Source organism: Ranitomeya variabilis, chromosome 6 (assembly GCF_051348905.1).
Source record: "Ranitomeya variabilis isolate aRanVar5 chromosome 6, aRanVar5.hap1, whole genome shotgun sequence".
Taxonomy (NCBI): Eukaryota; Metazoa; Chordata; class Amphibia; order Anura; family Dendrobatidae; genus Ranitomeya; species Ranitomeya variabilis.
The window spans coordinates 238,737,782-238,754,587 of record NC_135237.1 but is presented as its reverse complement, the minus strand read 5'-3'; the positions used below and the strand labels follow the sequence as shown (position 1 = coordinate 238,754,587).

General features: G+C 47.9%; 1 protein-coding gene across 10 annotated transcripts in view; it reads right to left on the bottom strand.

The window, feature by feature from the left end:
• Window positions 1–16,806, bottom strand: part of BRD9 (bromodomain containing 9) — a 301,749-nt gene that overhangs the window by 67,040 nt on the left and 217,903 nt on the right. For all 10 annotated transcript variants that reach the window (XM_077269514.1, XM_077269516.1, XM_077269517.1 and 7 more), the window contains 2 exons: window positions 16,099–16,231; window positions 262–373 (listed from right to left, as the gene is read on the bottom strand). In XM_077269514.1, the coding sequence (XP_077125629.1) occupies window positions 262–373; window positions 16,099–16,231 (245 nt within the window). The remainder of the gene's footprint in view (window positions 1–261; window positions 374–16,098; window positions 16,232–16,806) is intronic.

Here is a 16,806-nt window from a genome sequence, read left to right as displayed (position 1 = left end):
CATTGATGACCTATCCTACAGATAGGTTGTCAATGTAAAAGTAGTGGACAACCTCTTGAAGGAATCAGACAATTCTAATCCCAACTATTTAACTCATTAGATTCTAATGGTGTTAGGAGCAATTTCGTCCATTTGCCTCTTCATTCCGAGGATCAGTGTGGATCGCAAAGATCATAAAGTGATGGCGCAACATAGCAATATGACTTCACCTCACAAGGAGAATACTTCTGTTAACGAATATACAAGTATTTAGAAGTGCACCTGTTTTAGTTGATAAAGAATTTTGGAATGATCTCCTTCTGTTATCTGATCCAGCAGCTCATTTACCATTTTCTTTGCATAGCCCCCACAGTCTTTAACAAACTCTTGAAGGCTAAAATAAAAGTGAATAAAATATAAACATATTACAGGAGAGGATATGCAGAACGCATCTATGAAAAGCATGTCATTATTAGTGGTAAATTACACAAATGGATCTAAAAAAAACTAAAGAGACTACAAAAGGCTAAAAACCTGATACATTCTAACATCAATTTAAAAAAAGAAAATCAGTTTAATCATTATATGGTAGATTTCAAAGTTTCCTTAAAAGGACATATCCCATTTTTCTGCCAGGGAAACAAATAAAAAAAGCAGCTTATTACATACTTGAAGCCCCTGCTGTTCTTTTTGTGCCCTCTCAGAATACCCCCTAATGTGCTGAAAGCAGGTAAGAAAGCTTCAGGTGCAACAAATCTTACCGGTTGTCATGCGCAATAGCAGAAATCACGTAGGCCCCTTCAACACTGCATTCTTCCCCACATTCAGTGGTTCCATGAAGGCTTAAGTCCACATTCCCCGTAAAATGGGATTTTGGTGTTTGTGCCAAAGGGCTATTGACTAGAATGGTACAGACATGGTCACTGTGTGCCCTGTCGTGCATCGTTTTGGGACATACCTACTGGAGGTGGAAACCCAGACGTAGCAAAATGCAGTTCGGACACAAGCACTGACGGGTCCACTGGACATGGCGAAGAACACAATGTGAAAGGGCCCTTAGTTATATATGAAGAATTCTGAGTAATAGCTCATTCAGATGTCAGCTTTAACCACTTAACATCGGGCTTAATAGTATGCCGATGTCAGACTCCCTCCCTTTGATGTGGGCTCCGGCTGTGAGCCCACATCTTTCCGGGGACATGTCAGCTGTTTTGAACAACTGACATGTGCCCGCAATAGCCGCAGGTGGAATCGCAATCCACCCATGGCTATTAACCAGCTAAATGCTGCTGTCAAACTGACAGCTGCATTTAAATTGCGCTTCCGGCCATCATGCCAGAAATAAGCACATCGGTGACCCCAGTCACGTGATCGTGGGTCACCGGTGTGTTGGCATGACAAACTGAAGTCTCCAGGAGACATCTATGATTGTCAGTGCTGGCTTGCTGTGTGCGCCACCCAGTGGTTGGTGCTCATAGCGAGTCAGTAAATATGCTATATAGAGGCAATCGGAACATAGCCTCTATGTAGCAGAGACAATAGGGCTATGGCAGCTTCTAGTCCCCCATGGAGACTACTGAAGCATACCAAAAGTAAAAAAAAAAATATGTTTCTAAACATATAAAAAAGATTAAAAAATATAAAAGTTCAAATCACCCCCCCCCTTTCAAAATAAAACAGTAAAAATAAAATCAAACACATATTTGGTATCGCTGCATTCAGAATCGCCCGATCTATCAATTAAAAAAAAGGATTAACCTGATCGCTAAACAGCGTAGCGAGAAAAAAAGTAAAAACGCCAAAAACAGGATTTTTGGTTGCTTACCATAAAATCTGTTTCTCGAAGCCTTCATTGGGGGACACAGGAACTATGGGTGTATGCTGCTGCCACTAGGAGGCTAACACTATGCACAAAAAAAGTGAGCTCCTTTGCAGTATACACCCCACCGACTGGCATTCTGATATTCAGTTAGTGAGAAAGCAGTAGGAGAAACAACAAAGTTGAAAGAACACAACCACAGATATATTAACTGTACTGATAGAACATAGAAAACTAATCAAAGAACACAGAAAGATAAAAGGATGGATCAACATGGGAGGGTGCTGTGTCCCCCAACGAAGGCCCCGCGAAACAGATTTTACGGTAAGCAACCAAAAATCCTGTTTTCTCTATCGCTTCATTGGGGGACACAGGAACCATGGGATGTCCCAAAGCAGTCCCTGGGGAGGGAAAATAGAATTAGTTCTTACCGGTAATTCGGTTTCTAGGAACCTTCCACGACAGCAGTATCGGACGATGTCTCCCCGCCCTAATAGGGGACAAGAAACAAAGAGGTTAAATACCCCTCCCCTTCCTGCAACCACCAGTGTTTTTTCTGGACACAGTAGCATGTATAGTTACCACTTAAGAGCAGGAATCATAAAATTAATAAATCAGATAGGGAGGGAAATTAGTGCTGTCGTGGAAGGTTCCTAGAAACCGAATTACCGGTAAGAACTAATTCTATTTTCTCCAGTCACCTTCCACGACAGCAGTATCGGAGTGATACCAACCGCTAATTTCTTTAGGGAGGGACAACCGCCTGCAGAACACGTCTGCCAAACGATAGATCCCTGCTGAAGTTGAGCCTATAGTGCCTGGTGAATGTATGGATTGACGACCAGGTGGCGGCTCTGCATATCTGCTCTGCTGATGCGCTTCCCCTTTCTGCCCAGGAAGTTGAGACTGAGCAGGTAGAGTGGGATTTCAGTGAAGCTGGAGGTGTGAGCTTCTGAGAAGAGTATGCTAGGCTAATGGCCTGCTTAATCCAATTAGCGATTGTGCTTTTGGCTGCCTTCTTGCCCTTATTACGTCCTGACCACTGGGTGAACAGGTTTTGATCCAACCTCCAATCTTCCGTTTGTTGGAGGTAGAACAGTACCACCCTGCGGACGTCCAGGGTGTGAAAGACCTCTTCTTTTGGATTAGAGGGATTTGGACAGAAAGATGATAATATGATGTCCTGATTTCTGTGAAAGTTTGAAGCTACCTTAGGTGTAAAGGACGGGTCTAATTTGAGGATTATACTATCCGTAGTTATGGTCAGGAATGGTTCCTGGATTGATAAGGTCTGTAACTCTCCTATATGCCTGGCAGTAGTGGTAGCTACCAGGAAGACTGTTTTCAGGGTTAAGATCTTTAAGCTAGATGCTGAAAGGGGTTCAAAGGGGTCCCCGGCCAGACCTTTTAGCACCAGGTTTAAGTCCCAAGGGGGGGTATGGACCTGGAGTCTCGGACGGATTCTGGTTGCCGATGATATGAATCGTTTGACCCATCGATGATTTGCTAGATCCCGGTCAAAGAAAGAACCAAGAGCTGACACCTGAACTTTTAGGGTACTAGGTGAAAGCCCCAGCTCTAAGCCCTTCTGTAGAAATTGAAGAATCTGTGCAATATTTGGGTTAAAAGGATCCGGTCTGTTCGGGGCACACCATGATGAAAATTTTTTCCATATTTTGCCATAAATGGCGTTAGTTATCGGCTTCCTACTCTTCTGTAGGGTTTCGATTACTGCCTGCGAGAGTCCTCTGGCTGTCAGGATCTCGGCTTCAGTAACCAGGCTGTCAGCTTTAGTTTGTGTAGGTCTGGATGGGTCAGGGGACCCTGTTGAAGAAGGTCGCGTCTCTGTGGAAACAGAATCGGGCCTTCTAGACACATGCTTGTCAGTGCGCTGAACCAGCTTCTTCCTGGCCACAATGGGGCTACCAGAATCGTTGCAACTTGATCCGTCCGGATCTTCTGCAATGTTCTGGGTAGCAATGGTATTGGTGGAAAGGCATATGCCAGGGTAAACTCCCAGGGGTGGGAGAAAGCGTCCAGTCCTAGTGCCTCGTTTGAGGGGTTCAGGGAGAAGAAGGTGTTTGATTTTGTGTTCTGAATGTTGGCAAACAGGTCCACATCGGGAGTTCCCCACCTCTGGACTAGGGTTAGGAATACATCCTGGTTTAGAGACCACTCCCCTGGATGGAAGTCCCTCCTGCTGAGATAATCCGCCTGGGAATTGTCTAATCCCCTTATATGTACTGCAGAGATTGACATAAGGTGATTTTCTGCCCAGGAAAAAATCCTTCCAGCAGTTAACTTCAGGCTCGAGTGTCCTGTGCCCCCTTGGTGTTGGAGATAGGCCACGGTGGTCATATTGTCGGACATCACCCGAACATGGTGACCTTGGATGATGACAGATGCGGCTTTTAGCGCCTCCTCCACTGCTTTCAGTTCCCTCAGATTTGAGGAACTGTGTATTACATCTGGGGCCCACAACCCCTGGAAGTGGAAGCCTTCTATCACGGCGCCCCAACCTCTCTGACTTGCGTCTGTTGTGAGTACTCTGAGAAGAATCTGATCCCAGCTGACTCCTCGGTGTAGATTTTGGGAGTTCAGCCACCATGACAGAGAGGATCTCACACGAGAGGGAAGGGGAATCTTCCTGGTTAAGGCCATCTGGTGTCCTCTTGAGTATGCCAGGATGTGTGATTGAAGTATTCTCGTATGGGCCTGGGCCCAGGAGACTGCTTGAATGCAAGATGTCAATGAACCCAGGATTGACATAGAGTCTCTCAGAGTCGGGGTTTTTTGATTTCTGAACCTGGAGATCCTGCGGACAAGATCGATCTGACGGTCCTTGGGTAGAAAGGACATTCTCTTCTCCGAATCCAGAAGGATTCCTAGGAATTTCTTCCGTGGAGAAGGCTGGAGGTCTGATTTCTCCAGGTTCGGGATCCACCTGAGCGATCCTAGGATGTCGAGGACCTTTGTCACATCCTGACTGAGACGTGAAGCGGATGGGGCGATAAGAAAATCGTCCAGGTATGGAATGATACAGACCCCCTGTTGACGAATAAAGATTACCGCTTCTGACATGATCTTGGAGAAGACTCGTGGAGCAGACGAGACTCCGAACGAAAGGACATTGAATTGATAATGGCTGATCCATCTGTTTTGGGAAATCGCGAACCTGAGGAATCTTCTGTGGTCTGGGTGTATCGGCACATGATAGTATGCGTCCCTCAGGTCCAGCGTCGCCATCACCCAGTCCTGACCGATCAGCGGGATTGCTGATCTGATCGATTCCATTTTGAACCTTCGGTATTTTATTATCTGATTTAGAGGTTTCAGGTTTATAATGATACGGTGTTTCCCGGAGGGTTTTTTCACCAAAAAGAGGTGGGAATAGTGACCTTCTCCTATTTCCCGATGTGGTACATGGGAAATCACCTTCGCTCGAAGCAGGTTTAAGATATCCGGCATCAAAAATTCCCGAAGTCCTGGGGATTGTAGAGAAGTGATAGTCAGACGATGAGGAGGAGGGCTCTCGAACTCCAATCTTAGGCCTTCCCGTATGGTACGCAGGACCCACTGATTTGTGGTGATCAACTGCCACTGGGAGAGGAATCCTGAGAGTCGACCTCCGACCGGAGAGCAGTCATTGCTTTTCAGAGGTCTGAGTGGGTTGGGGGACCAGGATGTTTCTGGCTTTCCCTCCCTTGGGGTAAACTCCATTGTCCTGATTTGCCCTTACCCCTGTAATTTTGCTGGGGGGTTTGGTCACGGGGGGAACGAAAAAACCGCTTTTTAGGGTTCTTTTGTTCCGGAAGGACCTTCTTCTTATCTGAAGCTTTGTCCAAGATTTCATCCAGAACTGGCCCAAATACATAATGACCCTGGAAAGGTATACCGCAAAGCTTAGACTTTGAGGTAATATCGCCTCCCCAGGATTTAAGCCACAAAGCTCTTCTAGCGGAATTAGTGAGAACCGCTGATTTAGCGGCAACCCGTACTGATTCTGCGGAAGCGTCCGCGAGGAATCCAGTTGCCTTCTGGAGCAGAGAGAGAGTATTAAGAATCTCTTCTCTGGGTGTACCCTGTACCAGGTGATTCTCCAATGTACGCAGCCAGAAGAACAAGGATCTGGCTACACATGTTGAGGCCACGTTTGATCTCAGTAGGTTAGTTGAAGTGTCCCAAGATTTTCTCAATAAACTCTCAGTCTTGCGATCCATAGGATCTTTCAGCTGGGAGGAATCTTCAAAGGGCAGGGCCGTTTTTTTGGTTACCCTTGACACTTGAACATCAACCTTGGGCATTTCAAAAAGAGAACAGTCTCCCTCAAGGGGAAAACGGTTCTTGAACTCTGATGGGACGTTTAACCCTTTCTCTGGAAGGCCCCACTCATGGAGGATGAGGCTTTCTATATTTTCGTGTATGGGGAATCCCTTCACAGATTTGGGCTTTAACCCCCCGAACATGTCATCATGTACAGAATGGCCCTCCACCTCCTCCTCCACCCCCATGGTGCCCCTCACCATAGACAATAATTCCTCCAAATCCTCGGAGGAAAAGAGATATTTTTTGTTGTCTGTTTTGGGAGCAGAGATAGAGGCAGAACTCTCAATCTCCCAAAGGTCCCCTGAATCAGAAGTATGCAATTCTCCTGAGTCAGAGTCAGAGACTACCGGGGCTATTTTCCTTTTCTTAGCAGGGGGAGGCTGTGGTGTCGGAGGCTGGGAAAAGGTCGCCATGGAAGACTGAACTTCCTGCCTGATGAGAGTCCTGATGCTGTCCATAAGAGAGGGCTGTTCAGCACGCAGAACTTCGTCTGTGCCTGGCTGGCAGAGCTTCTTTTTATATGTGGAGGGAAGCTTGGACGCACATGCAGCACACTTGCGGCTGGCCTTCTTAGGGGCAGAGACTTTGTCTCCCTAAAAGAGAGAGAGAGAAAGTCATGCTAAGTCGCTTAAATTAAAATATGGACAGCAAGGGACATCATCCCACTACTTACAGCAGGGGGGTGAGCGCTGGGCTCCACAGAAGCAGAGTGAAGGGGTTTGTCGCCGTCCATATGGTCAGAGGTTGTGACTACAGAGGGTCACAGACAGAAGGTCTTACCTGGAGGCTTCTCTAGCCAGGAATAAATAGCATACCGAGGCTCCCAGCGAGATTGGTGGTGCTCCTCCTCCTCGTTAGGGTCCGTTTGGGGGGGGGGGGGGGTCAGAGACGCCCGTCCATGCTGCCGCTGGATGTCCTGGGCCAGGACGCTGATCAGCGCGCGCGGGAGCTGCGGTGTAAGGCGCCGGGGAAAAAACGGAAGTTCGGGTGCGCGTCACTTCTGATGCGCGAGCGCCAGCACCAGCATGAAGAAGGAGGAAGCCGGGGAGCTGCAGGAGGACCCCGGAGCACCGTACCGCCCTGCTTTGCCTCCCAAAGGAGGCGCGGGTAGGGCGGGAGAGGGTCCCAAGTCGCGTGGAGGTCTCGGAGATGGGAGCAGTCTGAAGGAGGAGGAGAGCGGAGCCCCCGACCTCGACTGCCCGGATTTGGAAAGGTAACAGTGCTCCCGATCGCCGGCCACGGCAGCACAGAGAACTTCTTCATGCCCCATAGGGGACAGGAAAAACACTGGTGGTTGCAGGAAGGGGAGGGGTATTTAACCTCTTTGTTTCCTGTCCCCTATTAGGGTGGGGAGACATCCTCCGATACTGCTGTCGTGGAAGGTGACTGGAGAAAAACAGACTTCCATCAGGTCGGAAAAACTCACCACTGCCGCATGCAAGATCCTTCTGCCTAGGCTAGCGTCCGCCGAAGCGTAGGTATTGACCCAGTAAAATTTGGCGAACGTGTGGAAGGAAGACCAGGTTGCCGCTTTGCAACGATGTAGAGCGGAAGCCCTGTGGTGCACCGCCCAGGAGGCGTCAACTGCCCGGGTCGGGTAGAGTGAGCCTTAACCCCAGGAGGGGGCACTCTACGCATACCATTTGGAATGATGAAAAGAGAGTTCGTCTTCCGAAAAGAGGCCGTTCTAGCCAGATAGACCCTCACAGCCCTGACAAGATCTAGCTTGTTCAATGAACGCTCCATAGGATGAGTCGGAGCAGGACAAAAAGAAGGTAGAACAATGTCCTCGTTCACGTGGAAGGTGGACAACACCTTAGAAAGGAAGGAAGGTGGAGGCCGCAGGACCACCTTATCCTGTTGAATAACCAAGAAAGGAAAGTGACAAGAAAGGGCCGCTAACTCCGAGACGTGACGGATGGAGGTGATGGCACAAGGAAGGCCACCTTCCAGGACAGAAATGACAGGTGAACCTCTCTGAGAGGCTCAAAGGGAGAACCCTTCAGGGCCTTCAGGACAAGGTTGAGATCCCATGGATCCACGGGAGCCCGGTACGGAGGAGCTGCACACGCTACTCCCTGAAGGAAGGTCTTGACCTTAGGGTAGGGCTGATAACGTCTTCTGGAAAAGAATGGAAAGCGCTGATACTTGACCCTTTAGAGAACTAAAAGCAAGACCCAAGTCCAATCCTAAAAATCCTATATAGAAAAGAAATACCAAAGAATTCTCTAAAAGTAATCAATTTAGTAAATATTACGCAACAAACATATACCCAAAAGAAATATTTACTGACAAATTAGTTTATATTTTTGATCAAATTTATTTTATTTTTTAAAAAAAGACATAACACAACAAATATCATAAATTTAATAAAAGATTTTAGCCGTTGAAATAACTGTAAAAATATGAACTGTATGTGAGGGGGCTGGGGCATACAAAATTTTGTATGCCCCAGCCCCCTCACATACAGTTCATATTTTTACAGTTATTTCAACGGCTAAAATCTTTTATTAAATTTATGATATTTGTTGTGTTATGTCTTTTTTTAAAAAATAAAATAAATTTGATCAAAAATATAAACTAATTTGTCACCAAGTCCAATCCTGCCTGGAGAAATGCCAAAATAGAATGGAGAGAAAAGGACATAGGTGGGACTTGATTGGACTCGCACCAATGGAAATAGGCCCTCCAGGTTCGATAGCAGATCCTGGAAGACGACGGCTTCCTAGCCTGGATCATGCTGTGAATCACCAGATTTAAAAAACCAGATGCTTTCAGAACCGAACTCTCAACAGCCACGCCGTCAAACTGAGCGACTGAGAATTCGGGTGGCAGATCGACCCTGAGACAACAGATCGGATCTGTCTGGAAGCCGCCAGGGAGCGTCCGAGAGAAGATTGACGATCTCCACGAACCAAGACCTTCCGGGCCAATCCAGTGCGATCAGAATGACCGACACCCCTTCCGCCTTGATCTTCTTCAGCAGCTTGGGAAGAAGGGGAAGGGGAGGGAACAGATAGGGAAGCACGAACTGCGACCAATGAATGGCCAGCGCATCAGCATCCACTGCGAGAGGATCGCGGGACCTGGAGACGAACCGAGGGACTTTCCTGTTCAGTTGGGACACCATGAGGTCCACATCCGGAGTCCCCCATAGAAGGCAAATCTGACGGAAGACCTCCTGACGCAGGGTCCATTCCCCTGCCGCGAGGCCCTGCACCGCGGATATCGCCGGAACCGTCAACTCCGCCCAAAAGAGGATCTTGGAGACCTCAGCCAAGGAACTCAGAGTCCCTCCCTGGTGGTTGACGTATGCCACTGCTGTGGCATTGTCTGTCTGAATTCGGATTGGCAGACCCCTGAGAAGTCTTTCCCAGTGAAGGAGGGACAGAAAAATGGCCCGAATCTCGAGGACGTTGATCAGCAGAGTGGATTCCTGCACCGACCAACGTCCCTGGACAGTCAAGTGACGAAACACCGCCCCCAGCCAAGAAGGCTGGCGTCCGTCGTCACCACCTGCCAGTGAACGGGATGGAAGGACCGAACCTGGAAGATGAGCGGTGACGTCAACCACCAATTGAGGGACCGTTTGACAGAGACGAGAGCCGAATCCGGCGATCCAGAGAAAAGACAGACTTGTCCCACTGCCAAAGAATTGCTTGCTGAAGTGGTCTTGAGAGGAATTGAGCCAAGGGGATTGCCACCGACGTTGCCACCGACGTTGCCAACATCCTCCCCGGGACCTTCATGGCCGATCGGAATGATGGAAGCCGAGGGCTCTGAAGCAAGCAAACTTCCCTGCGGAGAATTGTTCTTTTCTCCTCAGGAAGAAAAACCCTTGACTGACGGGTGTCGAACAGTATGCCTAGAAACACACCGAGGCGCTGAGATAGAAAAAGACAGGACTTCTTCCTGTTGACCAGCCACCCGAACCAGGACAGAGTGTCGAGAACGATGGTCAGACTGTCGTGAGCCCGAGAAAAAGACAGAGCCTTGATGAGGATGTCGTCGAGGTACGGAAAGAGCACCAGACCTCTGATCCTCAAAAAGGCCATCAAAGCTGCCATGGGCTTTGTGAAGACCCTGGGAGCAGTAGCGAGACCGAAAGGCAGGGTGACAAACTGGAAATGCTCCCGATGTACCGCAAAACATAGGAATCTGTGATGTCCTGGAAATATGGGAACATGAAGATAGGCGTCCTGAATGTCTATGGAGCACAGAAATTCCTGTGCCTCCATGGAAGCGATTACTGAACGAAGGGATTCCATAATGAAATGTCGCAGACTAACCCCTTTTGATCAGTAACTTGAGATCCAGAATGGGGCAAACCGCGCAGTCTTTCTTCGGCACCACAAACAGTTTTGAGTAGAAACCTGTGAACCTTTCTCTTTCTGGAACAGGAACGATTACCCCCGAACTGAGGAGGGAGGCGATGGCTGCAAAGAAACCCGGGACGAGACCGGGTCACTCGGAGGGCGAAATTCGAAGAAGCGATCCCGGGGCCGAGAAACAAATTCTATTTTGTATCCGGATGATACAACTTCCCTGACCCATGCGCCCTGCACTGAGGTGAGCCAAATGTCTCTGAAGAAAAGAAGACAGCCGCCTAGCTTGGGAGAAACTCTGGGATCTCGTTGAGAGTCATGCCAAGGAAGACCTTCTGGGTCTAGACCTGGTGGATCTACCCTGGGAGTAGCGAGAGTGCCAGGAAGGGTTGGGTCTAAAGGAAACTACCTTCCTATCTGGCGCGCTTGCGGCCTCTGCTGGTGGGAAAAGGAATCTGTTGTTGCGAAACGACGAAAGGGCCGAAAGGACTGAATCTGCCACTTCGGAGGAGGCCGACAAGGTTTGCACTGCGGAAGAAGTGAACTTGTGCCCCCGGTGGCGTCCTTAATAATTTGATCCAGCCTGGAACCGAAAAGGCACGATCCCCGAAAAGGCAGGCTTGTAAGGGACTTCTTTGATGACAAGTCTGCCTGCCAGGCCTTAAGCCAAACGGTCCACCGGATGGCAACATTGCTGGACGCCTGAGCTGCGCAAGAATGCGGCATCCAGGGAGGCAGAAACCAAATACTCACCTGCGTGAGAAATCTGGTTGGCAAGCTCCGCCAGTTGTTCTGGTTGAGCTCCAGCCAGAATGCCTTGGCGGAGTTGTTTTGCCCATTTGTCTACAGACTTTGAAACCCAAGTAGAAGCAAAGGCCGGACAAAGAATGGACGCAGCCGCTTCGAAGGCTGACTTCGCAAAGGATTCTATAATTCTATCGTTAGAATCCTTCAGAGATGCTCCACCAGAAAGAGAAAGGACCGTGTTGGTAGACAGTCTAGAAACTGGCGGGTCCACAGAGTGTGAAGCAGTCCAGTTGGCAGTGAGCTTCGGAGAAAAAGGATATAACACGCCAAGGCGCTTTCCTCTTTGAAAGCGTCTGGTCGGATTCAGCTCCTCGAATTCAGAATGAGGAGCGAAGACCTTGGAAGGTGGTTTAGACCGTCTAAACGAAACCGCCTGATCTGCGGGTTCCGTAGAGGAATCTTTGATGCCACAGGTCTGGTTGATTGCTCCAATGAGGCTCTAAACCATATCCCTTATGTTAGCAATTTGCTCCGAATCCAGCTCCAAAGCATCCTCCGAAGGAGCGTCCGAGAACGCTTCGCCTGACTCGGGAGAGGAGGACCGGGAAGAATCAGACTGCTGAGACGGACCGTGGGGCGAGATGGAACGGGAAGAGGACTCAGACCGGCGCTCCTGTCTGGATCTTTTGCGGCCTATCTTGGCAGGCTACCGTGGAAGTCTGCAGGGGCAACTTATCACGAACGGACAGTCTGAGATACCCTGGTGAGATAAGCCACAGATTGAGATAGAGAGGAAGCCCACCCTGGGATAGGGGCCTCACTCTCATCTGGGAAAGAAGGGGCCTCCTGAGCGGTGGGTGCAGTGGAGTTGCTGCAGTCCTGACAGAGGGGAGAGGACTAACCTGAGGGAAGCCTGCATTTACAAGAAGAACACACAAAGTGTTTGACTAAAGCAGAGGAAGAGGAGGAAGTAGGAGAACGGGAACATTCTCCCTTGGAATTAGACATGATGAACAGAGCCACTAAAAGATGCCAGAAGGTTAGGGGACAGGAGCAGAGGAGAGTGTCAGTCTGCAGTGCAGAGCTACTCACAGTAGAGGCTGGGAAGGTCGGTAGGGATGGCAGGTCCTGCAGAGGAAATCAGTGCCGGAGCCACACGACAGAAAATGGCGACTGTAGTGCAAAAAAAGTGCGCTGCTGAAGTGGAGGGTGTAAGGGGGCAAAAACCCGCTCTCAGAGGCCGGAAGAGGGGGGCGGAGTCCATTGCACGATCCAAAAGAAAGATGGTGCTGATAGCAGCCCACGCTGAAGCCAGGAGTGGGCGGAGCCAACCACGCGATATGGGAGGACAAAGATGGCGCCGGTCGAGGTCTGTGCTGAGGCCAGGAGGCGAGGGCGGAGCTATGCGCCGGGAAGAAGAGGTGAAAGACGGGCAGGAGAAAAGCCCGCCCAAAGGACGGGGGGCGGAGTCACAACGCCGGACTAGGCCCTGACAGAAGCCGGGGCCTAGATTAGAACCCGGTGACTGCCGGGAGGGGAGAAGCTGCGCGGAGGCCCTGCAGGCCTCAGCGTTATCGCAGCGATTACCCCCTCAATGGAGAACCCATCCAAGGAAAGTGGTGACCACCGAGAATGGGGGAACTATGCTGCAAAAGAGAACCAGGGTGAGGTAACAGCCCTGGATCCCCCCCCCCCCCCCCCGAGTCCTACTCTTAGGAGAAGGATTTATGAGGATACTAGCTGAAAGGGGGGAAAATACTGACATTTCTTCATCTGTATGCTTACCTCATCATCCAAGGAATGTAAGGGACGTCCTGAAAAAAACTTGTTGATGGACGTCCTCGTCTCCTCAAACCGACAGGCACTGGTGGGCGAGTGGGTGGGAGACAGAGCTAGGACAGGTCCGTATCTCCTAAACACGCTTCTGTGCTAGGGGTCTTCGTCCTGCCAGCCAACATATTAGGAAACGGGGTGGCAGTACACGCCGTACTCATATTCTCTTTGTGGGAGTACAGCAGTGACTTAACGCTGTATCCCTCCGGATACCTGACAAGGAACGACGCACACGGAGGTGGATATGGGTCTAATGAAAGACCCGTGTCCACCTCCTGACACTAAGCTAAACTGAATATCAGAATGCCAGTCGGTGGGGTGTATACTGCAGAGGAGGAGCTAACTTTTTGTGTATAGTATCAGACTCTTAGTGGCAGTAGCATACACCCATGGTTCCTCTGTCTCCCAAAGCGATAGAGAAATTATGTTTTTTTGGTCGCAGCGACATTGCGATAAAATGCAATAACGGGCGATCAAAAGACCGAATCTGCACCAAAATGGTATTAAAAACATCAGCTCGGCAAGGAAAAAATAAGCCCTCACCCAACCCGAGATGACGAAAACATGGAGAAGCTACAGGTATCGGAAAAGGGCACAAATTTTTTTTTTTTTTTATCAAAGTTTGGATTATTTTTTTTTCATCACTTAGATAAAATAGAACCTAAACATGTTTGGTGTCTATGAATTCGTAATGACCTGGAGAATCATAATCGCAGGTCAGATTTAGCAGTTAGTGAACTTAGTAAAAAAAAGCCAATCAAAAAACAAGTGTTTTTTTTTTTTTGCAATTTCAACGCACTTGGAATTTTTTTCCCGTTTTCTAGAACACGTCATGGTACAACCAATGGTGTCGTTCAAAAGTACAACTCGTCAATCAAAAAACAAGCCCTCACATGGCCATATTGACGTAAAAATAAAAAAGTTATGGCTGTGGGAAAAAGGGGACCGAAAGACGAACTGAAAAAAAGCACCCGGGGGTTAAGGGGTTAATATTCTACGCAAAAGACGGCCCACGTTACTTCAGAATTTTTTTTTTTCAATCACAGTTTTAGTTTTTCTCTGATGAAAAAAAGACTAGATAAAAGGGGTTGTTCAGTCAAAACTGGTAAATGTGCAGTTACTCTGTGTGACTACACATTTATGTATCCCGCCCAATGTGCTGCAGAGATTTGCTGGTTTCAGACCTGGGACCGGAGTGTGGCGGCCATTGTTGCTGTGGTTTTGTGATGGTGGGGCGGTGCGGTCTTAAGACACTGGGACGTCTGCCCTGCATGTGCATTGCCACTGTTGTGATGGTTGGCGAGTGGCTCCACTCCGCTAGGACGGTAGGACCCACTACGTTTGCCGTGACGTGGCAGTGGGCTTCATACAGTCTGATCAGAATGTTAAACTAAGAACCTCATGTTCAGTTTTGTTGCTGTTAATTACACAAATTAGAGAAGCATCACATGATTTTTCAGACAGTGCCAATACTTTTGTCCACCCCCTTTTTTATGTTTGGTGTGGAATTATATCCAATTGGCTTTAGGACAATTCTTTTTGTGTTTTTTTTCATTTAAGACAAATTAAATGAAGATAATAATACCAAAGAATTTGTGTTTGCAATCATTTTCAGGAAGAAATGAGTATTATCTGACAATGTCAGACTAATTTGATCAGCTTCTATGAAGAGGTAAGTTCCGGACTGGACCAAGGGAGCCCAGTGGATGTAGTGTATATGGACTTTTCAAAAGCTTTTGATACGGTGCCACACAAAAGGTTGTTACATAAAATGAGAATAATGGGGATAGGGGAAAATATGTGTAAGTGGATTGAGAGCTGGCTCAGGGATAGGAAACAAAGGGTGGTTATTAATGGAGCACACTCGGACTGGGTCGCGGTTAGCAGTGGGGTACCACAGGGGTCAGTATTGGGCCCTCTTCTTTTTAACATTTATTAATGACCTTGTAGGGGGCATTCAGAGTAGTATTTCAATATTTGCAGATGACACTAAACTCTGCAGGGTAATCAATACAGAGGAGGACAATTTTATATTACAGGATGATTTATGTAAACTAGAAGCTTGGGCTGATAAATGGCAAATGAGCTTTAATGGGGATAAATGTAAGGTCATGCACTTGGGTAGAAGTAATAAGATGTATAACTATGTGCTTAATTCTAAAACTCTGGGCAAAACCGTCAATGAAAAAGACCTGGGTGTATGGGTGGATGACAAACTCATATTCAGTGGCCAGTGTCAGGCAGCTGCTACAAAGGCAAATAAAATAATGGGATGCATTAAAAGAGGCATAGATGCTCATGAGGAGAACATAATTTTACCTCTATACAAGTCACTAGTTCGACCACACTTAGAATACTGTGCACAGTTCTGGTCTCCGGTGTATAAGAAAGACATAGCTGAACTGGAGCGGGTGCAGAGAAGAGCGACCAAGGTTATTAGAGGACTGGGGGGTCTGCAATACCAAGATAGGTTATTACACTTGGGGCTATTTAGTTTGGAAAAACGAAGGCTAAGGGGTGATCTTATTTTAATGTATAAATATATGTGGGGACAGTACAAAGACCTTTCTGATGATCTTTTTAATCATAGACCGGTGACAGGGACAAGGGGGCATCCTCTACGTCTGGAGGAAAAAAGGTTTAAGCATAATAACAGACGCGGATTCTTTACTGTAAGAGCAGTGAGACTATGGAACTCTCTGCCGTATGATGTTGTAATGAGTGAGTCATTACTTAAATTTAAGAGGGGACTGGATACCTTTCTGGAAAAGTATAATGTTAGGGCGTTGATCCAGGGAACTAGTCTGATTGCCGTATGTGGTGTCGGGAAGGAATTTTTTTCCCCATGGTGGAGCTTACTGTTTTCCACATGGGGTTTTTTTGCCTTCCCCTGGATCAACATGTTAGGGCATGTTAGGCTAAGGGTTGAACTAGATGGACTTAAAGTCTTCCTTCAACCTTAACTATGTAACTATGTAAGAATTGCAGGGGTGTCAATACTTTTGGCCACAACTGTATGCCTGTGATTTTGAGTAATCCCTGAAAATCCGAATAGATAAATCCTCTTACCTAAGAGCACATTGGATCCCAGTGTCATCACCATAAGCAGCATACATTAAGTCCATTTCATCAGGTTTGAGATCAGTGAAGAGAGTATTATTTTGTAAGGACAGGGCTGTACTGGTGCTGTTAAGAAATGTAACTGCAAAACACAAATACACATGAGCACACACTGCTGCTGGGTATGTCCGATTAACCTACATGAGCCCACACTGCTGCTGGATATGTTCGATTAACCTACATGAGTACACACTGCTGCTGGGTAAGTCCGATTAACCTACATGAGTACACACTGCTGCTGGGAATGTCCGATTAACCTACATGAGCCCACACTGCTGCTGGGTAAGTCCGATTAACCTACATGAGTACACACTGCTGCTGGGAATGTCCGATTAACCTACATGAGCCCACACTGCTGCTGGGTAAGTCCGATTAACCTACATGAGTACACACTGCTGCTGGGTATGTCCGATTAACCTACATGAGTACACACTGCTGCTGGGAATGTCTGATTAACCTATGTGAGCCCACACTGCTGCTGGGTATCTCCGATTAACCTACATGAGCCCACACTGCCGCTGGGTATGTCCGATTAACCTACATGAACACACACTGCTGCTTGGTAAGTCCGATTAACCTACATGTGCACACACTGCTGCTGGGTATGTCCGATTAACCTACATGAGCACACACTGCTGCTGGGTATGTCCGATTAAC